This window comes from Xyrauchen texanus, chromosome 48, assembly GCF_025860055.1.
Source record: "Xyrauchen texanus isolate HMW12.3.18 chromosome 48, RBS_HiC_50CHRs, whole genome shotgun sequence".
Taxonomy (NCBI): domain Eukaryota; kingdom Metazoa; phylum Chordata; class Actinopteri; order Cypriniformes; family Catostomidae; genus Xyrauchen; species Xyrauchen texanus.
Genome location: NC_068323.1, coordinates 20,456,821 through 20,484,134, shown reverse-complemented (window position 1 = coordinate 20,484,134; position 27,314 = coordinate 20,456,821). Strand labels below are relative to the sequence as shown.

At 37.9% G+C, this 27,314-nt stretch overlaps 2 protein-coding genes across 9 annotated transcripts in view; one reads left to right on the top strand and one right to left on the bottom strand.

Annotated features, from left to right (window-relative positions):
- LOC127639373 (poly(rC)-binding protein 4-like) overlaps positions 1-15,655 on the top strand; it is a 163,010-nt gene extending 147,355 nt beyond the window's left edge. For 6 of the 8 annotated variants that reach the window (XM_052121340.1, XM_052121341.1, XM_052121337.1 and 3 more), the window contains 2 exons: positions 18-187; positions 2,970-5,792. In XM_052121340.1, coding sequence (XP_051977300.1) covers positions 18-187; positions 2,970-3,297 — 498 coding nt within the window. In that variant the 3' untranslated portion in view covers positions 3,298-5,792. The other 2 variants (XM_052121344.1, XM_052121343.1) reach the window with 2 other exon arrangements.
- Positions 15,656-21,482: 5,827 nt separating this feature from the next.
- On the bottom strand, positions 21,483-26,469 carry LOC127639364 (putative RNA-binding protein 15B). The gene has a single exon (XM_052121323.1). It carries the CDS (start codon positions 26,273-26,275, stop codon positions 23,840-23,842), a length of 2,436 nt encoding a protein of 811 aa, XP_051977283.1. The 5' UTR covers positions 26,276-26,469; the 3' UTR covers positions 21,483-23,839.
- Between the last annotated feature and the right edge of the window lie 845 nt (positions 26,470-27,314).

The window sequence follows — 27,314 nt, the reverse complement described above, 5'->3', positions numbered from 1 at the left end:
ATTTATTTTCTTTACAGCTGATTGGTTCAATAATCGGCAGGCAGGGTACAAAAATCAATGAGATCCGTCAAGTATCAGGAGCTCAGATCAAGATTGGCAGTCAACTGGACAGCACCAGTGACAGACACGTCACCATCACAGGCTCCCCAATCAGTATCAACCTGGCCCAGTATCTAATCACATCCTGGTAAGCAAACCTGGACATCAACCCTTCATTAAATCCCAGGGTGTTTGTACTTGACAACTCCATATGTTCATCTGGCATTGCGCTTTATGGTGTAATGCTGTAGATAATACCCACATTTCTGTTTACTCACTATCCCTTTTAAAAGCCCTGACTCATCAAAACCTCTGGGGATATTCTATCAGGGGATTTTCAGTCCAGAGTTTTCAAGCCAAAATGAAGCACTTTTGAGCAAAGGCATTGCACAACTACAAAGCAAGGAGAAGTGGCGAAAAGAAGCCAAGCTGAGGAATTAATTGGCCAAGTTTCAAGCTAGAAGCTTGTTAGAGCCAAAGGCAGAGCAGTTTGGCAGACTCATAGACAGATTGTAATTTTCTCCCACAAGATCTATGTGGTTGCAATTTGATCAAATGTTGTGTCAGGCAAGAAAGCAGTGCATTCCAGGCAGGTTTGTTCCTCTGCAAAGTCTTTGCGATTGATGCTTGGGCAAAATTTAATTTGCTAATGTAACAAAATTTATAGTTCCATTCCTTAACCAGGCATTTTGAAAATGATCGTTCTAAACTTAAAACGTCAGTTTAATTAACATAAGATATAATTTGTAGAATACTCTTTGGAGAGATTAAACTAGATAAATTTACTGTATAGTTTTTGTTTGTACAAAGTTTGAATTAGAGCTGGGCAATATAGCTGGATATTTTTCAGCCTTCTGATGATAGTTGATATATGTGTTTAAGTCTAGGTCTTAAACATATGTTTTTCACTAATTGAACCCAAGGAAAATGATCTTTAATCATTTACTTCTATGCAAAAATATAACAATAAATAATAAAATAAATAAAGGCAGGTTCAAATTCAATTAAAGAAAAAGGCAGGTTCCTAATAGATGCAGAGCCATGTGCACAGCTATATATTAATTCTCCCACCAAATCATGAGTCAGCAAGCAGACAGACAGTAATAATTGGGTCTTGGATGAAATATTTATGCCTGTCTCAGGTGTGTTCAACAAGCATACTGGTGTAGAATGTCAAACTCATTCTGAGAAGCACTTCATTATGTTGTTTGAAATCTGTTACTTAAGCATCTTGCATGAGGGAAAAAAGTTAGTTTGAAGATATTCTTGGAAAGCTTTTGTTGATGTGCTCATGTCTTAACATTATTGCTTTTAATTCTTTATCATCAGTTGAAATTGAACTGCTGTATTTGGTTGTCGCTGATCCCTCACTGCAAACAAATCATTTTCTTGATTAGCATTTTAGTCTTGTTTTCCAGTAAAAATATCCATTTGTCCGCAAAACAAGATCAAATGAAATGCGTACGCTAACTTGACTTGTCAGAGAATATCTCTTGAATTAAATGTAATTGATCTTTTTAAAGAATGTTCAGATATTTTTTACTGATGAACAAGTTACAAATACCGATTAAGAAAATGATCGTTTGCAGTGCAGAGCAGTCCAAGGCACTCTAGCATCGCAATATATTTTGAATGAGTCAGCTCGATCAAGCCCTTAAAATCCAACATGATAATTCATGTCCTGGAAGTCCTATTTGCAGAAGCCACCACCAATCAGTGTCCCTTTCTAAGAATACTTCCTTTGACGTTTCACTTCAATGCATTGCATCAGAACGTTTTGCACATTGAACACACACCCCCAACTTGATAGTTTCTTTTGACTTCACAAATTCAACATACAGTGAATTTGGACACTTGCGTGGCATTTTAAAATGTATGATTGTCTGTGCGTTATTCAACAAAATATTAAAGCAAGTGGCATTTATTTTAAAGAACTATACTGTAGTGCAAAACCTTTCACAAAAAAGAAGTTTGTTAAGTTCCAAATTACAAATTAGATACAGTGGGGTTTTAAAGTTCACAGCATCTGTATGCAAAGTCTTTTTTTGGATTTTGAATATTTTAAAACAGAGACATTTTTTACGTAAAATGAATGAAGCATTTAAGACTATGAACGACTTCTTGGTCACTAATGAATAAGCACATTTGTGCTCATGTGAGACAAAAGGTACAATTTCCTTGCTTCCATTCAAGGACACAAAATGTTCTTTGGGACATTCTCAAATCATGCTGGATAACATGGATCAACTGGTTTTGCACAAACTTGTGGCGTTCATGCCAGCTGGAGTGCATACTCTTATAAAAGCAAAAGGGGGGACGTATCAAATACTAAGAAATAGTATTTCCAATTCTAATGAAGATCTACAGTATTAAAAATCAGCTTGTCACAGTTAGCTTCAAGAAAACTGTAGCACTATATATTTGCAGATGGCACTTGGTTTGATATTTTGCTATGTAATGCAAAGCCATTCAAATTTCTTTAAGTGTACCTTAAGTGTCCAAATATTTTGGGGCCACTGTATGCTGTATGCAACAAATGAAACACGCATTAATGCATTGGCAATTAGTAACATGTTGACAAATGCATCTTTTGTCGACTTGCTATAGATAAATGCTACTGAAATTGAAATCATTTTGTTTCTTTTCCCTAAGCCCCTACCCAAGCCATCACCCCGAATTAAACAGCTCCTTTCCCATGAGTGCCAAGGTCCCCCCTCAAATAATCTGTTGCAACCACCAGCAAAACACACCTCTCTTATGATTTTTGGTTTCTGATTTTTGGTCTCCATTTATTTCTCTCAATTTTTTGTTTAACATGTCTTTTATTTAACCTTCTAACCCTTCTCCATCCGCCTTCCCTCCCCCTGTCCCTCCACCCTCCTCTCCTCTCCTCCACCTCCTGTACCTCCTTCCCTCCCTCCCATGTACAGTTTAGAGACCGCCAAATCCACTGCCCAGTCCTCCTCCATGTCGACCCCTGTAGACCTCAACATGAGCTTCACCCAGACTTCTCCCCATGCATCGTCCTCTGCCGCAGCCCTGGCAGCGATGGGCGGCCTGCCCCATGCTCCAATCTTGGGCGCCCCCTATTCCCTCCCCCTCTCCAGCCTCCTGGGAATCAAATCCTTCCCCTTCCTGGCACTCTCGGCCCCTGCCGCTGCTGCCCCTGCCCACGGCACCTTGGCTTCCTACACCGCCAAGATCTCCAATGCCAACGGCATGAAGAAACCAGAGCGACAGAAGTTTGCGCCCTACTGATGCTTGCCGAGAGGACCCTCCAAGAGCCTCCTTTGTTCCTGAGACAAGAACCGGAGAGGAACAGTTTCAGGGTTCTTCTCTACTAGCCTGATGTAGCCGTCTAGAGTGACTGTACCGATTCGTTTTCATCACTGCAAATAAAAGATTTTTATTCTTTAGTCTTGTTTTCCAGTAAAAAATTGCCAACGGGGAAATAAAAATAAACTTATTTCAAAGAATATTCTTTTTTATCTTACACAATTTTGCTGCTCAATTAAACTGATTTAAAGCTGTTTAGATATTTTTACTGGAAAACAAAAATGCTGATTAAGAAATTAATTATTGCAGTGTTTTTGGTTTTGTAGCTAGTCCTGAAACATTTTAGGGAACTAATGGCATAATTAGTTTTATTTTTGTTGTTTTTTATTTTTATTTGTATTTATTTTGTATTTTTTGGCTGGGGTAGCCGCTAAAGCCATAGACTATTCCTAATCTCCTATTTTCCCGAAATCTTTACACCCGTTTAATGTCTGCTCTTATTTATTGATAATGACAAAATATTCCCGCAAAAGAGTTTATAACGTAGAACACTGTTGACTGATGCTAATCTCTTATGTATCAGCTTTTATACAATGATGTCTGTGAATGCTTCTGTATACAACTTCCTGATTTTTTTTAGGAATCTTTAAACGATGTATTAAATCAAAAATATGAAAAAAAGGAAAAAAAAATAATAATAATAATAATAATAATAATAATGAAAATGTTTTTAAAATGAAAACAGATCTAAACCTTGCTTTTGTGTTACATTTTTACGTTTCGTTCACATTTGTTTTGAAATGTTATTTATTTTATTTATTGTGCAGAGTGTTTTCTTTAACGGTCAATGTTTGTTTTCTGTAATGGCTGCAGGTTTAAAAAAAATAAATCTCTTTGAATTTCTTCTATTCAATCATGGTTACACACATACTGACAAAGACATACAACTGAGTAACCACGAGCAAATTTTACTATATTTTAAATACGAATACATCTAGAAGTTATGTACGTGTTTCTTTACTGTTCTATGGATCATTACAAAAATCACTATTTAAATCTGTATTTTTGTATCGTTTTCCAGTAAAAATATCTCAAGTTCCTTAAAGCAAGATACATTTACTTGAGAATCAAAACTGTATACGATAAAAGGACTTGTTTTCAGACAATGTTTCAAAGTTACACCCCTTTTGAATTATTTTAAATTTTTAGTTTTTTTAACATTTAACCTATAACATAAAAAAAAATGCCAATGAGGACAGACAAATACTTAATTCAAGATATACTCTTAAAACAAGTTCTGATAAACTAAATGTATCTTGTTTAAGGGATGCTTTTATCATTTTTACTGGAAAATGATAGCATAATACAGATAAAGACATGTTTTTTTTGCATTGAATGGTGCCACGGTGAAGTCTGCTATAGTTAAGTGTCCAAATTCTAAAGCTAACTACTTCATTTCAAAATTTGGCTGGCAGTGGCCGAGCTCGGAAACTAATGTTTGTTTCAGGGGGATTCCTTCATCGTTTCTGATAAGAAGATGACTATGCATGGTGACTGCCCTAGTTGGAAACTAATGCTGCATGTTGACTTGGCCCCTTACACGCACACACTAGCAGCCAGTTAACAGCTTAGGTCTGTTTGGTGATGGCTTTTGAAATACGCAGTGTTGCAGAAGAGCAATATAGGTTCGAGAGTGCTAAAACATACATATACAGCAGACCTAGACTTAAACACACGCTTCGAGTGTAGCTATAGTAATCATTATTATCCTCATATAATGTGGACTTCCCATGATTTGTTTTTTCTTTTTTAAAATAACTATAGATATATCACACTTATTTTTCTAAATCTAGAGTCCTAAAATTGAATGTGACCACTTACACCAACTCATTCATTTGGTAGATGTTGTGTAACCTTGATTCGTGTTTGTCATTTTTATCTTGATCGTTCCTGTTTTTTTTCGTTTGGATATTTTTTCTCAAACGTCTATCCCATACTCATTTGCATGACTTTAACTTGGCATCTATGCAAAACATCTTGGGGGTTGGTTCTGCGAGTATCCTGTGTCATGCATCACAGATGGCCCTAAATAAACCATCTTTGAAAAAGGGCTATCGGCAAAGATGGAACCCAAGGCAAGGACAATGATGCTCTCAAATTTATGAACAATGCCATGTATAATATATCTACATACCTATATATGTTGTATTATATCCATGTTTCCCATTCCAAAGCCTAACACATAACCACCCTTTCACACCCTTTGAAATGACACAGTGTGGCAATGATATGTACTGTTGCACTTCACAGTGAAAATTCTAGTCGGACGAGTTTTGAAAACCGTTCAGATGCTTGAATTATCCGAGGTCTGTTGTTTGGATTCACACGTGTTTCGTTTGTCAGCCTTGGCATAAATGCAAACTCCTGTTTTAGTTTCATTCATCAATGCCATACAAATGAATAAAACCAATACTGTATTAACGTAATCCAGCCTTTTTTCTCTCTTCACTGAGTGAAATAAAACAATGTTTACTTTAATGGTTGGGGAGACAGAACAGACAATAACTATTAATTCACTCAAGGTCATGCATTACGGTGATTTTACACCAGGTAAGGGGTGTTGTTCAGCCATGGTACAATCAAGGTAAGAATGAATGGCCTTTGAGGGATTTATTGCTTTTATAAGAGTGCTTTACATACTCCTGGGATGTTGAAATATGTGTCATGCTATACTCCTAAAACAATTTTAGTATGCATGCCGTTTTTATGACCATATTACTTCTAATTTTTTTTTTTATTCACTCAACAACAAAAAAACATTAGCCTATTTTTAAGATTTATGCATTCTATTTAATAACACAGTTTCATCAAATTTAATTGGTTAATCTTAAAGGACACCTATTATGCCCCTTTTCACAAGATGTCATTTAAATCTTTGGTGTACTGTGTGTCTGTGAAATTTCAGCTCAAAATACCCAACAGATCACTTATTATACCATGTTGAAAATGTCCATTTTAGGGTGGGAATAAAAACTAGCTTTATTTGTGTGTGCGTGTGTGTGTCTTTAAATGCAAATGAGCTGGTGCTCCCCGCCCCGTATCCAGAATAGGGCGGAGTTTTGACATCTCTGCATCGGATAACTAGACGTCATAATCAATATGACTGACAGTGAAAATAGTGGTGTTCAGCTCTATATGTTTGAGTCAGACACTGATGAGGGAGAGACTCTGTCAGAAGTAACAACTTTGAGAATGAACCAGGAAGTTTCCGAATGGTTATTTGATAAATATATTTATTTGTTGTAGAGTTTTTTCAGCAGTTTTGCAATGATGGATGAGCAACACACACACACAAATACAACGTTTGCTATGCGCTATAACGAAACAACACACACAAACAAACATGTCCATCGCCAGTGCCCATCAACAGTCATGGGGCCTGTACAAAGTGACGTCACTTTGTACAGAATCTGCGAGTGGCTTGTTCTGAGACAGTGCTTATGATTAATGGGGATTCAAAAAAAGGACTGTGGATTTTTATCATTATAGGGTGGTTGTGTACAAACACTGCCAACACACATTTATGTTTAAACACCATGTAAAAGGGAATTTTGCATAATAGGTCCCATTTAATTAAATAAAATGTTTAATGAATCAAACTTAAAATATTTATTTAATTTGATTAAAATTTACACAATTCAATTTGATGGATTTTTGTTATGAAATTTAAATCCGTAAAGCCGATGTGTGTATATATATATATATATATATATATATATATATATATATATATATATATATATATTTTTAGTGAAGACAAAAGCTGATAAAAAAAGTACAAAAAAAGACATGCACCTACTATACTTTTACAGCATTAATTATGTTAATAAGTCCTGAAAAGTACTGTTCACTGTTGGTTCAGAACGTTAACTAATATTAATGAATACAACCTTATTGTAAAGTGTTTCTGTTTTAATAATAATAGTAATAATTTACAAACAATACTAATAAGGTTTTAATTGTTAACATTTGTAAATGCATTAGGTATCATGAACTAATAATGAAAATGTTTTGGTTAATGTTAATTTATATATATATATATTATTTTAGACTTGCTTTGTGAAAAAGTGCATTGAAAGTTAAAACCAGACAATCCTCTCCAAGGCCCAGGGAAACATTCCATGCAACAATTGTATTTCCTGTTCTCACTACGTTAAATGTAAAGTTTTCACATATCCATTTACATCCAAAACGTATAAAATCAGACAATTGATCACCTGTAAAACTACACATATTGAACATATATATATATCATAATCTGTCCATGTCCACTGTTATATATTGGCAAAACAAATGCATGAGAAATGTTGAACACGAGTGCCATCAGTAGGCAAGATGACACATCTCCTATTTTTCCTCATTTTAAAACTACTAATCATTCTTCTTCAGATTTGAAGTTCCTGGGAATTAAGAGGGTCCTTCCCCATAGGAGGGGGAGGGAGGTTCAAGACAAGAAATGATTACAGAGAGAGGCCTTCTGGTTTTTTGAGTTGAACTCTCTAGCTCCCAATCGCATGAATGAGGAGATTAACCTTGATTGTTTTCTCTGATGTAATTTCTTCTGGTATTGTTTGTTTCATTTCTTGTGGAACTGTTTTTTCTGTACTTCTTATGTTGAAACTTTGTTGAAGTCTCTGTAATTTAGTGTTGCTACCTTACGAATCCCCTCATTGAGCTCAGCTGGTCTCAATCTCTAATCATGTGTCTAGAAAAGGAGGAACTGTTGTTTGTATGGTGAGCACTGAAGAAAGCTATGGGCTGAAACATTTGTTCGCTGGTCTGGTTTTAACATACACTGCACTTTTTCTCTAAGGAAGTCTAAAATAATTAAAATAAGCCATCTAAAATAAGACATGTCCACTCTGTTTGGACAAGTCTCTCTTGTGTCACTCATTGCAGACATTGTATTTAAATTTGAGGAAAAAGGGCCCTTGAGAATAGCCCAGGCACACCTCTCCAGCAATTGCCAAAATTCATGTGTATAATAAACAAAGTCAGCTATAATAACATGCTGACACATCAGCCATCCCTGTATCTTTCTATCCCAGCTCAACCTGGGCTGAGAGTGCCGCCCAACTGGCGGCTTGCCATAACGCCACTTAATGCAATGCCGCCTGAGATGAAAGCAGTCTATGAATAAAGCTTACACCTCACTGCAGCTGCTCAAACACAAACAAATTCGAACAGGCGGGGTTGTCGCCCTTGTGTATGTGTTTTAGTGTTTTTCTGTCGAGGAAAGAAGGCGGGGGGTGTAATGACACCCTGAACACAGTCTCGCACAATAACTCACAAAAGAACTTGGTGTTGCTCATGCACAACAAACCATAACATCTTGCAGAAACGACCAGGTTCGCTGTCGTCCATTGATGTCAACTGTCCACGGGCTGAGGCGGATACATTACAAGAGTAATTATGCAAGCAATCACCTCCTACAGTCAGTGAGTGGAATAATAAATCACAATTTACCAACAATTAAAGAGACCAAGCGGTTTGAAACGGAAGCCTGTAATTATATGGTGATAGTCACTTGTGGTGAGAGCTGACACCAGTGGGATTAGCATGCGGTTGAAAGCATGAGCTTTGTGCCATGCACTTGGAAAAACCATCAAATTGGGATTAAACTCAAAGGAAACTGAAATTCAGCTCAGCCCATTACACAAAAAGCAGAGTGTATTTTTAGCCCAAAGCTATCCAGAAAGAAGTTATTTGGGGTTATACCATGGGTCTGTTGAATGCTTAATTCTGATTGGGACGTTTTAAGGTGTGCAATTATTTTTCAAGGAAACGCACCGCTATGAAGTAGTTCTAGTTCTTGACTGCATAACGGTTCGATATCACTTCACCAAATTATTTCAGTTATTTCAAAGAGCCCTACAGGCTTCCACAATAACATAACCAATTAAAACAAAGACCTAAATCCATTTAAATTTAGATCGAAAAGCGTCCTTGGGCTCCCTCTCTCTTTCACTCTCGTCTCACACACACACACAAAGACAATGGTTATAGTAAATCAGCAAAGAACGCCAAACAATAATATATTATCCTACATTTATTTACATTTCGGTTGAAAAGTGCCCTAACGCTCTTTCTTCTCACCTGCACTTACACATGCTCACACACATATACACACACATGCACTACCTTGTTACTCTAATGCCAAAAAGCAGCACATCCTCCGCTGCTAGTTCTAAAGTGACGTTTTCGCACTAGCAACGAAGGCTTGAGCTGTATTAAAGCTAGATACACTTGATCAATACAACAGTTTATATATTATCTGAAATATCTTTGATGAACACTCTTGCGCTCCCCCTCCCCCTTTCTTCAGCACTCACACACATACATTATACGCATTATGCACACACTTACTCGCAAGCAAAAAACAGAGCCATAATGTCAGCGCACACCTGCATCTCAGTGGGGCTGAAAATAGTTGTTAAGGTTTACATCGGAGAAGCTTTACACAAAATGTTTTAAGTGATGTCTGATGAGAGCTGCAACAAAAAAGGAATTCCCAGAAGCAATCTCTCTTTCGATCACTCAGACAAAAACTCACACACACACACACACATGCACTACCTTGTTACTCCAGTTAGTGCTCCAATAAAGCAGAGCAAGTCTCACAATCCTCCGTTGCTAGTTCTAAAGTGACATTTTCGAACTAGCAACGAAGGCTCGGACTGAATCAAAGCAAGACTCTGAATCCGGGGTGGAAGAAAGTAGTTCCACTAACAAGAGCGTTTTGGGGACAAAACCAGAAAATGTCTTGAGATAAACCCTGAACGACATCTTAATGTGTGGTATCCGTGGTATAAGTGGAATAATTTACTTACATCGTGACCATATAATACCTTGGGTGCGGATTATTTTTCAATAATTCAACAGTCTGTCATCAGTTATTCCTTACTTATTGTGACCTTCCCAAGAGAGAATGGAAAGCTTGTGAAATATTTAAGAGTGCAAGAAAATAAAAGGATTTCAAAAATGGAAACTCCAGCAACTTGGCCAACGCTCACAGCACATAAACAAGGCAAAAACAGAACAACATCAAATCTACACATTCAATCCCAACATGAAAGATTTCTGAAAAGAAGCACAGATTGTATTGATCTGTGAGCAATTTCTGCACCATTGGTGTAACCAAACAGTTGGACATTTAACTTTTTTTCAAACAGTTTTCCCAAATGCTCCTTCCACACTCCCACTGTCCCCTTCTCCCACTCTGCAATTGGTTGGACAAACAGATAGTTTTGCACTAATTCACGGCATTGGTTGAGCCAATGAGTGCGTTTAGGTGCACACTAATATGCTGATAACTACCAGCTGAGGTGGGGCCACAAACAATTGTGACAATTTTGGGTGGGCAAGTAGAATTTTATAACTACTAATCTGACCAGCATCTTTATTGTTGAGCCATGGTTCGGCCTGATGGTTGAAAAGCACCTAGGAGGGGAATTGACTAAGAATAAATTGTGGCCGGTAAAAGTGCCATGTTTTACCATGTGCTGTCTGCGCTGGTTTAGTGCCTGATGCACTCAAAGCAACTGCGCAAATGTGGCCACAACATCAGTGCTGAATGCAATCGCGCATGCAATCCCTGGCTGATTTTGAGTGCTATATAGCGGAGGTTGCAGCAGACCACCATCACGAGCTGAGACAATGCTGCTGGGACTGTACTGCATAGTTTTACTATTGAGATCCAGACACAGTTAGTATGAAATAGTATGAAACACAGTAGTATGAATAGATTTTGGACATTCTTCATCCGGGCATTGTATCGTGACCCGAATATATGATGTAAGAACAACAACCGTGAAAACTATCCACTCTGGTTTTGTTAAACAAGCACCCTTTAAGCACAAGGAACAATTATCTTGGCATATGTAGCACTTAGAGTTGAGAAGAGCTGCCAGACTGGCGGTTCACTGACATTCTTTTAAATCCAGCGTTTTGAACGTGATGTTGCCTCAGCTCGCGATGGATTGTGGGATCGTTAAGTGTCTCAATCTGCACTTCAGAATCTCGGCAGAAATAGTAGGTCATCTGGGCATTTCTCGCTTACTGCTTCATGAATACTGTGGATACAGTACTACTCCATTGGCATACTGTTTTTGGCAAACTATATAGTAGAGAAGAATGGATATTCGGACATAGCAACAGTTTTATGTGCTAAAACTGTTTAGTGAATTTTCCCCCTCTTGTTTCTGGCCTACTTTTTTAACTATCATGAAAAAGCATATCTACATAGTATATATATCAAACATATCTATAGTTTCATTTTTTACACTTTCAAACGCTTTTTACATGAGTGTTTCCATGGCAACAAGGCATTTCAAATTGAGTCATACTTGTACATTTTTTATTTGCAATTCAATGCCAAATTAAAGGTTTGTATAATAGCCTAGATTTCTCCAAGATCAAAAACAGAGGATCAAAGGCAAAAGGGGGAATAATAATTTATTTTGCAGAAGACCTGTTAATGGGTTTAATTAACTGTTGCAATGTGTTGACTTGATTTGTAAATGTATGTAGAGCACAGAGTTTGACTCTTGAATTAAAGAGGGAACTGGGATTGATATTGCAAACCCATCCAATGTAATATTTTTTAAAGAGGATTTTAGGATTTTCAGTTTTAGTGTTTCAGAGATAAACATACAGTACATTAAATACCCTAAACCACCTATTCATTAGTGACAGATTTTTTCTACCTGTTATTTTAAGATTTTATATTTTGTGTTCCCAATTCGTGAAACAATGAAATGTACACTTATGTATAATATTTAAATGAGTAAATAAGTTAAATCCATATTATTTATAGTAAGTAGGCTAAAAGTGGAATGGTTTTGCATTAGCAGAAAACAGTGTCTTTGATATAAGCCTTTGGGTTCAGTGTACATAGAGGACAATAACTTTTAACGTTTTTATTCAAGATGGATGTTTAATTTGATACTTTGCTTTGAGTTCACAAGCAGGGAGATATTAAGCTACTTCACCAGGGTCCAGAGTGAACGCACCCCTCCCGGGTTGGCTCATTAATATTAATAAGGTCACGTGTCTGGGTGCTCTACAAAGGCTAAGCAAATGCATCACAAACTCATTAATATTCATGACCCAATTCCCCTTAAAATCGTTCACAGTGCACGGCCAACGCCCAACATTTTCAGCAAGTAAGCCATATGTGCATGACCAAATAGTCACAACCGAACAAATCACCAATGACAAACAAGCTAAAGTGTATATCCTGGTGTTCAATACAACATAAGCTCAATCGACAGCATTTGTGGCATAATGTATACTAAAACAAAAATGTATTTTATATTCCTTTAAGTGTTAGAAGTATAGAGACATTTTTGATTGGATATGCAATAGGACTACATATTTAACTTTTGAAATGTGAATCAACATCCCTGTGCTGAAGGGGTTTCATAGTTATTTATTTAATTTTTCAGAATTTAAAATACTGTCTCTGTTTTGGCAACCAGTTTTTTTTAATTTAAAGGGATATTTCACCCAAAAATGGCATCATTCACTGGCGTGTCATTTCAAAACCATGACTTTCTTTCTTCTTTATAACTGAAACTGAAATTAGTCTTTTCTTTTAACATGTCTCCTATACATTAAAAGGATCCATAAGACACCGCATAGACTGTGTGGTTTGTTCGTAGTCCCTGTAATTATGCGTCTTTGAGAGTGAGTCACACTGCAGAAACCTATATAGCAATCCTACAATCAGAGACAATGAGGGTTTTCTATGAAGACAACTTAGGCCTGTTTCACACTGCAAGCATTAGCAGTGCGTAGGTGCAGATGCAACGTAATTACAACATCAGACTCGCATTGTGCAAGCACACTCAATATGTTTAAATGCACTTTAAAAGTGAAATTTCAGTCTGAATTCTTTTATCATGTATTGTATTGTGTATTGTGAAACTTAAGTCTGGTAATTGTACCAGTCCGATTTTTTGCATAGACAAACTAACAGATTTAAATAATGTGATTGTAGCTAGGCTTTATTCAACATTTAGAGTGGGTGACTGACAACAACAGCAAACTTGATCATGAAATCTGGTTTACATGTGGACAGGAGATTACATTTACATTAAAATTAGGACTAGGTGGAATGGCGATATAGAGTATATCATGGCGACAGTATAAAGTGTCAAACGATAGAGACTTTGCAATACCATGTATACTAGAAATGTATTGATAAAGTTGTTTCATTGCAATGGTCTACCAAAACAGGTCTACCATTTCTTTGGACATTGTTTTAAAAAATTTTTTTTTTACATTTCAGTTTTTGAATCACTTTCCATAAAAATCGCAATTGATCCAAAAACATTGAAACATCAATAATATCACAATAGAATGTGTTTTAGCTTATATCGCTCATACCTTATCCAAATGGGAACTATTCTACATTGAACGGAACCTAAACCTCAAAAGTGTAGCTATAAAGTTCCCAGCCTGGTCTCATGAACATTACTTTGCTCATTATGGCTACATTTTTGCAAAACACAATTACGTGCCTTATTACACATTTGGCTGCAGTTTCCCAGTGAAATGTCTAGTGGGGGTGCCAAAAGCAAGTAAAATGGTGTCGTAATCAGACAAGGTTTTAAGGTTAACATTTGATGGAGGTTTTAATGACTAAAACAAACCTTCCTACGCTAAACATTTGGATTAAAACTAACCAATAGCGATCTAAAATTAAATGAGATATGAACAAAACATACTTCCTTTACCCTAAACCAATGCCTAGACCTAAACGAGAGCAGCTTAAAACAAAATGAGAAATAAAAAGCACACTTTCTGAAGCAACCATGTCAACTTGTGTCTCTTCTATGACACTGTCATCTCATGTGTGAGCTTGCGTGCATGACTCGTCTCAAACTGCAGTCTTCAGAGTCCAAAACCAGCACTCTATGAGATGAGCTAGTGTGTAAATGTAGGTGGGTCTGTAACACAAGTGTTTCAATATCATTACATTGCAGTTTGTGAGCAATAGTGTGAAAAATATGCATTGATATTGTCATAATCAGCCATTGTAGTTGTGATTTGTGTGGAAATGATTAAAACACACAGTTGTTGTAGCGCCTCTAGTGTTCATTTCAGCTGGAAATTGTAGCGAAATGCAAAACCTGGCACGTAAAAGTCAGTTTGCAAAAATATAGTTATGGTAATTTAATTCTATGAGACTAGGTTCAAAGTTCCAGCTTAATCATCAAAAATTCAGTCAAATTTACTTAATAGAAACGGTCTCTGTGCCTTTCACTGTGTATGGAACTAGCATTTATATATTTTTTTCTTCAAACAATGGGCTTTGATCATAAAACACCAATATTTGCAATATTGTGAAAAATTTGTGTATTTACAATGTATTGTCTGCTAAGTTTAGCCCATTAAGCGCCAAAATTATGCTTGCACTTACACTGCTTCTAGGTAGTGGCGTGCCGCTTGCACATTCAGTGTCAATGCTGTCACCTGTTAATATGAGCAGCAAAATAAATACACGCCGCTTGTGCTTGTGATGTGAAATAGCCCCAATGCCAGAGGTCTGTGCATGTTAAGTGATTATCCATTCATCTTGTGACAGGGGCCTGTCCCAAACATTCATTCAGAACAGTCCATTGAGCACACAGGCTTATTTATCAAGCTATTCATATTTATGCAAAACAAACTGTAAAAGGCACTACTGAATGACCTGGTTATCAACACAGGCCTTCTAAAGAACTAAAAGGTCCTTTCAAAGCCAGGCTGATTGATATTTCTTTGTGCCGACAGCAAACCACTCCCCTCCCTCTGTCTCTGTAATAGTGATCCTCAATCCAATACCATAAAAGTCTTCACCTCAAATTAAAGGCCTGTGAAGTTTCCTCTCCAGTGTCCCAGAGGGATATGCACGCCCTGATTCGTCATGAGGACAATCAGAAACCAGGATCAATCAGGGTCCTGAAACAGGAGGAGGTGGAGCACCTTGAGCCCTAGTCACCATCTGCTCGCCTGGAGCCACTGTTCAGGGAAAGAAACAGCAGACCAAATCTTTTAATGTACAGATGTGATGGTGTCTATATGTCTATAAACAAAATCAATAGTCAATCAGCAGTATTGTTAGGTGCGTTATTGTAATAAGACTTTTTTTTTGTAATGAAGCTTGCCTAATGTAAAGGACTACATGTTATTTTGGTAACACTTACAATAGAGCTGTATTTAACATTAGAATATGCATTAGGTATCGTGAAATAACAATGTACATGTCTGATCTGTACTGTTTAGTACTGCTTAAATGTGTGTGTGTGTGTGTATACACTCGCCTAAAGGATTATTAGGAACACCTGTTCAATTTCTCATTAATGCAATTATCTAATCAACCAATCACATGGCAGTTGCTTCAATGCATTTAGGGGTGTGGTCCTGGTCAAGACAATCTCCTGAACTCCAAACTGAATGTCAGAATGGGAAAGAAAGGTGATTTAAGCAATTTTGAGCGTGGCATGGTTGTTGGTGCCAGACGGGCCGGTCTGAGTATTTCACAATCTGCTCAGTTACTGGGATTTTCACGCACAACCATTTCTAGGGTTTACAAAGAATGGTGTGAAAAGGGAAAAACATCCAGTATGTGGCAGTCCTGTGGGCGAAAATGCCTTGTTGATGCTAGAGGTCAGAGGAGAATGGGCCGACTGATTCAAGCTGATAGAAGAGCAACTTTGCCTGAAATAAGCGCTCGTTACAACCGAGGTATGCAGCAAAGCATTTGTGAAGCCACAACACGCACAACCTTGAGGCGGATGGGCTACAACAGCAGAAGACCCCACCGGGTACCACTCATCTCCACTACAAATAGGAAAAAGAGGCTACAATTTGCAAGAGCTCACCAAAATTGGACAGTTGAAGACTAGAAAAATGTTGCCTGGTCTGATGAGTCTCGATTTCTGTTGAGACATTCAGATGGTAGAGTCAGAATTTGGCGTAAACAGAATGAGAACATGGATCCATCATGCCTTGTTACCACTGTGCAGGCTGCTGGTGGTGGTGTAATGGTGTGGGGGATGTTTTCTTTAGGCCCCTTAGTGCCAATTGGGCATCGTTTAAATGCCACGGCCTACCTGAGCATTGTTTCTGACCATGTCCATCCCTTTATGGCCACCATGTACCCATCCTCTGATGGCTACTTCCAGCAGGATAATGCACCATGTCACAAAGCTTGAATCATTTCAAATTGGTTTCTTGAACATGACAATGAGTTCACTCTACTAAAATGGCCCCCACAGTCACCAGATCTCAACCCAATAGAGCATCTTTGGGATGTGGTGGAACAGGAGCTTCGTGCCCTGGATGTGCATCCCACAAATCTCCATCAACTGCAAGATGCTATCCTATCAATATGGGCCAACATTTCTAAAGAATGCTTTCAGCACCTTGTTGAATCAATGCCACGTAGAATTAAGGCAGTTCTGAAGGCTAAAGGGGGTCAAACACTGTATTAGTATGGTGTTCCTAATAATCCTTTAGGTGAGTGTATATATATATATATATATATATATATATATATATATATATATATATATATATATATATACTGTCCAATATATGTATACTGATTGGACTCCTTTCATTTTGTTATCTTAGACTATTTAAGGTTAATCTATGTCATCAAAATATATTCAGTTGCATACTTCCTACAAGTATTAGATGATGTGTAAAATGTCCACATTGAAAAACTGGGAAACACAATCTAATTTAAATCTGGAAATAAGTTCTACATTTGTAAACAAAGAAATGTTACATGAAAAAAAGACAAGAAATATTTAAGATCTCTAGGTCACTATCTAAATAAGCAAATTTATGCCACTGACCATAAAATACAACAATTCTCAACCGCTTTAAATAGCACAAGCTATCTGTCAAAGCACTCGATAAGGTAACATAAAACTAAAAGCAAGAGATTAATGAACAAGACAAGATCTTATAATGAACAAGACAAGAACTTATATGTTAATGCTGACCGTAATGATCATCAATCTGAAGTCATTCAACTATAAAAGTAGTTTTGTTGCCATTCTATGTGTGGGTTATGGAACAAATCATGACTTCATAAAAAGTATTTATTAAATTATTCATTAAAGCATTGACAGCGTGAGTTCATTGACTCAAGATTACATGAGTTTAATTGCAGCTAATAACTGCTTTATAGACTGCCTACGCTTTTTAAAACCCTAACCGTATCATAAGTTCAAACAGCTCCCCTCTGACAGTCTCCCTGTTGTAAAGTATGCTCTTTATTAACATTTATTTGTAATTAGAGATGGGATCTATACACCCCCTAAGACCACCTAAAAAGTGCTAGACCAGTGTTATATAAAACAAACTGTAAACACAAACTGGTTCTTGGATTTTTCTTAAATGTGATCATCTCTGTTAAAAATATATATCTTTAATTGTCTTTAATTGGCGATCAAGATCATTTGACAGAAGTATCTCTCTCTCTCATATATATATATATATATATATATATATATATATATATATATATATATAATTCCCCACCCATACTTTCAACCCACCCATGGACCCAATATAAAACCAATTTTTTTTCGTAACAGATTGTAAATGGGAGTAATTAGTAATGGGAGTAATTAGTAATAAGTAGTAATTGAGAATAATTCCAATAGTTATAGAGGTCATGTTTTTTTTTTTTTTTTTAAGAAAATTATATACTCACTCATATCTTCTCCATGGTTTACTGGTTAAAAACCATGGCTGCAATTGAAAAAATAATAATAATAATAATAAATAATTCTAGAGTATTTATACCCCATGGCTGTATTTGTTGAAATACCTTTTATGTTATGCTGATTTTTAAAAAAAAATCACAGAACAAAAGAAAAAATAAGTAATGGTAATCAAATGAGAATCACCATTAAGAAATATGGGAATAACAAAAATAAGTGCCTGGATATCTTCATTTTTATAAGTATTGTCACAATGCAGACCGTCTAAATAGTCCTGAAAAAAGACTTTTTATTTTAGTGTGAAATGAGACCTGAGCATGATTCGTGACACTCACCCATCTGCAATAAGAAGACTGTTTAGTCACAGTATCTCTACTGTGCTGCACTGTCTGTTCTATTGTGCCTGCTGCTTCATGGTTTAAAAATACACCAGCAATCTCACTGGGATAAAACAGCCGGCAATTGTTTCGAGAAGATTCCTCCTCTTGTCCCTGCCCTAACTGAGTTGGATTTGTGAGACAGTGCCATAAGCTCTCAACAACGGTGAGCAGCTTTCTTTGTAGTCGTATAACAATGCTTAAAGCGATAAGGTAGGTATGTCACAGATAGCGATGGCCAAAAGCCACCCGGCTGCCTGCCTGCTCGACAGAATGCAAAGCCCAAGCTCCAAAGAGGTTCAGCTGACATCATCCGGAAGGCGTAAGAGTCACTGTGGCTGCTGGTGATGTTGTGGTTGCACCATATACAGTGAGCTTTTCCAGGAAGCCGTGCTGGCACATCTGCCACCTAAATGACTCCAGGATGCTTTGCATGTACCTTAGGGATTACAGCAGCAGATTTGGTATCAGTTTTGATGTTGGATGTAAAATATTCTGGCTGATCTGTGGATATATGATAAGAAACAACAGTCAACATCAAGCCTAGATGTTAATTTGAAATTTGGCATGAGTTAATAATGAGTTTTTAATGTTGGTGAACAATCACTTTAATTAACTTTAACCAAGGGTCAGTAAATGCTGTGTTTTAGAATTGGTTTGTTCCTGTATGCTCTTACCAAGGGTTCGTAATGACGAAGAATACTCATCGCCAGATCCGGTCAGAGCTGAGATGCTGTGGGGCCATGTTTCATTGATTTTTCCTGCTTTAATGGATTTCATTGGACCTCTCATGATCCACATTAATATTTCATTACTTTTGTCTTCCATTTCCTGGGCTGTAAGAGCATCGGGCTAGCTTACAGTGAAGTGCTCTGGGTCGATGGACTGTTACCGGGAACTGGCCAACCCCCCGAAACACCCGAGCCTTGTCCTAACCCGGGGGAACAAACTCGTGACCCTTGCATTGATCAGAGTAAACAAAAGGTCAAAACAATTAGGTAATGAGATGGAATTAGAGTAATGGAATAGCTCACCCAGGTTTTCTGTCACCATTTACTCAACCTAATATTTAAAACACATTTTTAATGATTGTATTCTCATTAAAACAAGTTTCAATAGTTTATTTTCTCACCCTCGAATATCAAAATATCTGTTCCACTGTTACAGAAACATAATTCATTTTATCTGTATGAATTGTTGTTCAGGCAGAACACATTAAGGACCAGAGTCCTTAACGTGACATGTTTAGTTTGAGAAATCAACACCAAGTCTCGCCATTTTGATTAATATTATATTACTGGGTTGAAATGAACTGTGGACATTAATGTATTGCACTGCAACAGCGCATACTAAAACGATTAGACATATACAGGTCAGGCTAGCTGCTGTCTCAGCACACCATGGAAAGATGCTTTTCCAAAAAACCCTTTCAAGTGCTGCTTCAAAGGATCCATCAATGTCAATAAAAAAGGCATCTGTGACAAACTGTTATGTTTTGAGAATTCAGTCTAGCCCGCCACTGTGCTTTGAAATTTAAGTTTGGATAGAAGATGTAACAATATCTTGTGTCCATGTAATTTCGAAGATGCGGATCAGAATTCAAAAGAACTGCATAAGATAAGAGGAAAAAAAATCTATACATCTTAACTTTTATTAATAAGTCATTAACAAACATTATTACATGTATCTCTGGAATGCTTGATTCTTATTGTTTAATCATAACATATCAGCGGATATTAAAAACCATTAAAAATGTGCATAATGACAACAAAACCCTATATTTGACACTTGACTCAGGACCGCGATTTCCATGTGTTAGTTTCGCATCTCTTTTTTCACCCAGAAGTCTCTTTCGCCACACAAAATAATTTCAAGTTGACCAGTTTTTCCAGCTGATGTTACAATAATATTGGGGAGACAGGGGCTAGATGTCACACATGAATGTTGTTGCAAGCAACAATAAGATTTGGAGTTTTAAATCCAATTATGCAAATGTAAGTTTTCTCTAGCAGAGTTTGTCTATATTGGTTTCAAACATTAGATCAAAACCCTCTTAAATAAGATTAAGCTTTGTTAATTCTACCCTCCAAAGTAAATTTGCACTATCGTTATATTTTTGTTTTAACTCTTGGATAGGGCATCTACTGCCTGCCAGGAACAAACAGTGACCCCCACGTACAATGGGCCTTCACCTCCCAATGTTCGCATTAACCCTATACCACTGGTTTAATGACAGGTCTAATTGTGACAACTTTCCCCATATAGTTCCAATATATCCACTATTGGGGCATTTGGTACAAAAGGTCAACGTGTTCAGTGAAAATGAACAGTGATAATCTTCTATAGCCTTTTTAAATGTTTTTACTTATTTTATTGCTTTTTACCAAGACAAACTGTAGCTGTGCCCTTTAGCGGTCATCATTTTACAAAATTATTTGACAGCAATTGTCCTTTAGCAAAGTAATTTAGCAAATATACTTGATATAAATATAGTATAAAGTTAATATATGTATGTAAACTTCCTAAATATCTGTTAGAAATTAAATAATGCTCATCGTGTACTGTACGTTATTGAATGCTATTATTTATGGCCAAAATACACTGAAAATGCAACTTTTATATAACATTGGAAATCCCTTGCACTAAAAAAGGTAATACATACACGAATACGTATATATTGTTAATTGAATAATCACAATAACAATGGCCATGATTCAGTTCATTATCTATCAAAACCTTACACCCATGAATTACAGTTCCCTAGCACAGAACAGCAGATTGCTTTAGTACATTTGTTGGCAAGTGGAAATGTGCTAACACAAAATCCACTATAAATGACTAATTTCCATGAATTGCCTGACACCTTGAGAGCAGGCGGTCCAGTCAATTAAGTGACTCTTAGGCTTCTTGAGTTAGTTGGTCAGCAGGAAAGCTTAAGGAATAAAGATCTAGCAGGGGTCAACAACAGCGGCCTGATCAATTTAGATTCACTCAATCTGACATTGATAAAAGAGCTAATTAAGGGTATAGTACAGGTTAATTTTAAGGTGTCATGTAGATCTAACATATATACCAAATAGCATAAATACCAAATGCAGAACTCCTTAATTTGCATGCTGGCATTGGGCGTATAAATGAAGACTGCTTTCAAATTGGTGTTAAATGTAGCAACAATGTCTCAGCACATGTTTAATATGCACAGCAATGACTGTTTTCCCTTGAGCAATTTCCCACTTACACAGCAGTGATGAGCTGGTTTCATGAGTTAAGTGTTGTTTATGATGGCACTGCCACCTAGTGGTTATTCACGCATTCGCACAGCTAGGCCTCATTTGAACTCTGGAATCTGTAAGTTTTTTTAAATGATGGATGCAGTTGCCTGGATACCACTTTAACCTTCACAACTTGTTTTGTAGGCAATACATGAGATGGAGAGGTAACTATGGAGACAGGACGTATGCTTTGCAATGAGAAATCATGTTTGTTGGCCGCTCATCTTCATTATGAAATCAGGTCTGACATCTTTGCTATTAAATGTTCAAATTTAATGCACTGATTTGAAAATAAAGACCAGAGGTAAGATTTAAAAACAGGAACATGAAATGCTTACTTGCATGTTTATATACTATACATATTTTGCATACAGACACAAAAAAAACAATCCTAGAAAAAAACTATTACAAAAAGGATTGAAATAAAGAGCGAGTAAAATAGCAGAATACAATTAAAAAGAAACAATGGGAAATAACCTTTCAGTGCAAAGGGATGTAGTGTTGGTGGGTGGATTTTTCAAAATCCCTTCATTAATATCGAAAACCTAGAAATGACACTTGATTCAGGTTTATACATGATTCCGAAGCTCAATCGCTAGACATTTTAAAACTCCCAGAATAGCACTTGTTTAAAATAGACACTGGCTCAATTTACCACTGGTAAAAATGAAATGGCAAAGTCATTCAATGGAGGGCAGTCAAAAAAAATTAAGGCTTAAACGGATGGTACACCAAAAAAAGTTTAAATTCTGTCACCTTTACAAACTCTCTTACAGATTTGTCATTTTTGGGTGAACTACCCCTTTAACAGACATTCCAGTATACAAACAAACCATTACACAAGCTTAAATTGTAGTGTTCAGAACATTTTCAACATTAGTGAGTTTGGATCCATAAAGTACTTGATCAGTAAAGATACACGTATGGTCACATGACCTTCTGTTGCATATTACAAACGACACAAAACAATTGCAGTGGACTCAGACATTTCGTCATCTTCATTATGTCAAACATACCTGATGTGTTACATGATTAAAGAGGTAGATGCCATCAGTTATGACACAAGCACCTCACCTGATATGAAGGAAAAAGTATATCAAGTACTGTATATTTCTGATGAAGCATAGAACTGTTAGGTGAGTGAGTTTCTTGCAGAGTAAAAAGCCACAAATCAATTAGAAAACTTGAATTTGAAGTCACTAGGCCGCATTCATTAAACACAAGTGTGTAAATCGCTTGTAAAACCATTCTTACATAAATCGTTGCATTAAATTGCACAAGTCCATTTTCTTAAGAAATCATTTATATATGATTTGCACACATGCGTTTGTCTAGGTCTCCATCTGGTAAGTAAAAATGGTCAAATGGATGTAATTGGTGAGGGAAGGACTGTTAGGTGAATGTGCTACGAAGTGAAATAGCCACAAAAAATGATTGCACTTGAATGCCGTCACTGTTCCTGATGCACAAGACACTGGAAAAAATTATTAGATTAAATAGTTTGCAAACCCATTCTTGAATTGGTCTTAATGGTTGTGACAATTTTCGCAACAATGAATTTACAAAACAATTTACATTGATTTTGTTACGCTCTTTTTTCAGGAATGAGGCCCGATTTGCTTTATATTTCTTATAAACAAACCACTTCAGTCAAATTGTCTTCTGGATTTAACTTCAAAAAAGTTTTGTAAATAGCATACAATGAACATTTGGAACACTGCTGAGATAAACAAATTTAAAACCCCTTGATATAAAACAAATTTAAAACTAATGTATTATTTTATTTTAAAAAATATTGTTGGAGGAATGCTATTCAAATTTTCAAAACCTTTTAAGAAGGGAACGCTGGTTTAGTATACTATGTGGACATGTAAAATAGATAACTCACCCGAAAAGGAAAATTCTGAAAATCTTTTACTCGCCTTCTTGCTTCAAACCAGTACTACTTACCTTCTTCCATGGAACACAATATTAGTAAATGACAGAATTTTTATTTTTGGGTGAACTATCCCTTTAAAGTAAAAAGGTACATCTACCTAAAATAAAAAGGCATAATATCTGTGGAAAGTGAAGTGTTGGAATAGAAGTGTTAAGATGAGTCTTTAACAACCACAATGACCATGTGCTCTTCCTCGAGTTTTCCGATAGTTTTTAGAGCAGTCTGAAGATACTGTTGTGAGAAGTCACAAGGAGGGAAGGCATACAACATGCCCCCCATCTCCCTCTCTTTTGGACCTCCGAGGGGCAGGCTGATGACCCCTGCTGCCTGCTTGTTTCTGAGGTATGTCACCAAGTTGCGTAGAAGGCGATGCTGAAGGCCTGGTTCTGGAGGAGGGGCATCCCGGTCCATGGGCCCCTGGACGGCGAGAAGGACAGCGTAACCGTCTGGGCTGCCCAGCTTGATGCGACGAGTCACCTCATCCAGTTTTGGCTGATCCAATCTTAGCCGTTGAGCAATTTTAAGTTGCGTGATCTTGGAACCGCCTGCTTGGTTGTCTCTCATGAGGGAGTGTAGAAAGCTTGCGCCTCCCTCAAGCATGTGCATGTTTGTGGGGAAGCAGCTGTTTTTAAGGACAAGAGAACCATGCCACACACAACTCAGCATCTGGGCGTATTCAGACAGTGTGCTGGGCTTTTTGGAGTCAGTTTTGGATTTGTCAGTCTGGGAGTCAGGGTCACTCTCGTTTTTGCGATGATTGCGATCACGCTCACTATTCCTCCTCTGATGCAAAGATTCATCCTGCAGGGGACATCCATCACTGGAGTGTCTGCTGATGTCAGGAGTGTGATTTAGAGGTTCAGAGGTGGAGTCTGGAAGGCGACCGCATCCCCGGTCTGGGCTGTCCTCAGGAGTTGAGGGTGCCCCTCCCCGGAGTTTTGACTTTCTGCGCTCTTCGATGGGTCGCTCTATGGGACTGAGGCTCCTTCGTTTGCGCCGTTCCTCACAGTTTTTCCCTACGCCGTGTTCCAGGTCTCGCTCCTTTAGCCAGTGTTCCCTGCTACTGCTTCGACTGTGCTGCCTAATCCGACCAAACACCTCCGGGTTTGCTCGCCGCTCAAGCCCCTTCAGCGGACTCAAGTCGCGGTCAGAAAGGCGCTCTCGCTCCATGAACAGAGGGTGCGATGGTGAACGAGTCCTTGCTCGTAGCTCTCTTTCCAAGCTGCGGTGACGTGCGTAACCATCAGGCAGAACATCAAAATGTGGAGGCGGGAGCAAAGGAGGCTGGTACTGTTGAGGGTATGGCCTTGTTTCCTCGTCCTTAGCAAAATCCACACGCAATCTACAATTTGGACCACCAAGAGGGAAGCCACGCATTTGCGCACAGGCGGCCTGAGCTGCGTCCAAGCTTTCATAATGAATGTATGCAAAGTTATCTCCTTTCACGTAGTCTATGGTTCGAATACTCCCAAAGCGATCAAACTCACGGGCTAAAGCAGCCAGCGAGACATTTGGACCAAGTCCGCCCACCCACAGTCGAGTCGTGGGATTGGCCTTGCCATATCCAATCTTAATCGGATTACCATTAATCATGCGTCCCTGCATCGCCACTTTGGCTCGGTGTGCCATATCCAAGTTCTGAAATTTAAGAAAAGCATAAGCACTACCTTGTCCACGGGCAGGGCGTTTGATCACAACTTCTTCAATAATTCCATACTTTTCAAAGCCTTGTCGTAGTTCTACCTCTGAAATGTTGTGATCCAAGTTGCCGATAAATAAATTCCGAGTGGCTCTCTGATCATCCTCTGGTTTTAAGTCATCCTCAGGAAGCTGGTATGCATATGCACAACGACTCTCCTCCAAAGCACTATAATAGTCCAAAACACGGTCCCTGTTAAGCCCCACACCATCCACATAATGTCTAGGTCTCAAATCTCTGAGAGCACTTCCCCCAGCACCCGGGGAAAGGGAACGCTGCCTGTATGTGTAGGCGGAAACATGCATGGATACATAACTAACATCAGGAGGCGTGCAACTGCGACGCCTCATGTACATGGGTTCAACTTTAAGTGGACGGTCATACAGCACCAACCTGGTTTTGGCGTGGCGTGCTTCCCGCGCCTTTTCCGTGTGTCGAAAGTTGACATAAGCTATCCGACCCAGTTCAGGCGTATGAGACAGCTTGATGCTTACATCCCCAAACTTTTTAAATTCATGAAACAGTCCGTCCTCTATGTGTTCATCAGAAATCGTTGATCCAAGGTTGCTTATAAGTAGTGTCTTGTATTCCAGTCGTGTACCCACCTTGTCTGCAGATGGGGTCTTACCTTTAGGCAGAACTGTTGTTGTTCGGAGCGGGGCTCGACCCAACAGACCCAGTTCTTGATAAGGGCGGTGGAGACTCTCTCTTTCTTCTCGAACCCGCGGTTTTTCCCGCTCCCTGCTGCGGCTACGTTTGTGATAAGTTCTGCTTTCGGCGAGCAGCAGCGCGAGCGGCGGGTTGAGTTCGCGCTCCCGGTCTCGCTCGCGGACGCGTTTGGTGAGCGTCCTGGACGGACTCGCGTCGCGTTCGGCCTGCCGCTTCATTTTACAGTGATGCTCCGCTCCAGAAAAAATATAAAATCAGCTCCGAGGTGAAATCTCACGGCTCCAAGAGATGTTGCAATTCGCGAGGAGACCTTTAACTAGATTTTGCACGAAAACGTGTTCGGCTGCAGGCTGATTTATAGGAATAAAAAAATAAAAGCGACAAACATTAGCGTCGCCTAGACAGTACCATTTCTGCCATCTTGGACAAAAGGAATGTGCGCGTTCCATGAGTGGGAGGAGCTTCCGCTGACGTCTGTCTGCGTCGTGTGACGTTGTGAATTATGAAAAACCTCCACATAAATATAAAATGGCAAAAACAGGAAAATAAATAAATTACTATGAAATGGCCTGGCTCCCAAACCTTATGTTCACATAATTAATTGATTTAAACAACACTAGTGTTTTGTATAAACACACACACACACGTTGGTGCGGCTAACATTAAGAGGATTCTCCAAAGAAATAATTATTTTTATACTGTACGAACTATAGATTCTATCCTCTAACCCTCACAAAACACTTGTGAATGTTTTACATTTACCCCCCAAAAAATATTTGGATTATAGGGACACTAGACATGTCCTCATAAAACATATAGCATAATACCCTTGTAATAACCAGTTTGTAAACTAAAATAATGTCCTGGTAAACCACCAAAACACCCACGTCAGAGCATGTATTACTGTTGTTATTATATGTTATACTCTGTTTGCATCATTTAAACAATGTAAATGTATGACTATATCATTTGGATATTTAAAAAAACAATGACATCAAAAATCAAATGTTGAGGCCACAAATTAATATTAAGAACCTTCGTAATAGTGTCATTCATTAAAGAGTTGAGTAAAAATGGCTATGTTTGGAAAAGGACACAAAACCATTACATGCTCAAAGTATGTATGATATCCTGCCTACTATGTATTTTTAAAAGTAGGTGAAACAGTATTCAATATGCAATGCTGCAATAGTATTCTCAATTGTATAATGCACATTTTGAAAAATGCATTTGGTTATCTGGGCGTGCATGAATTCA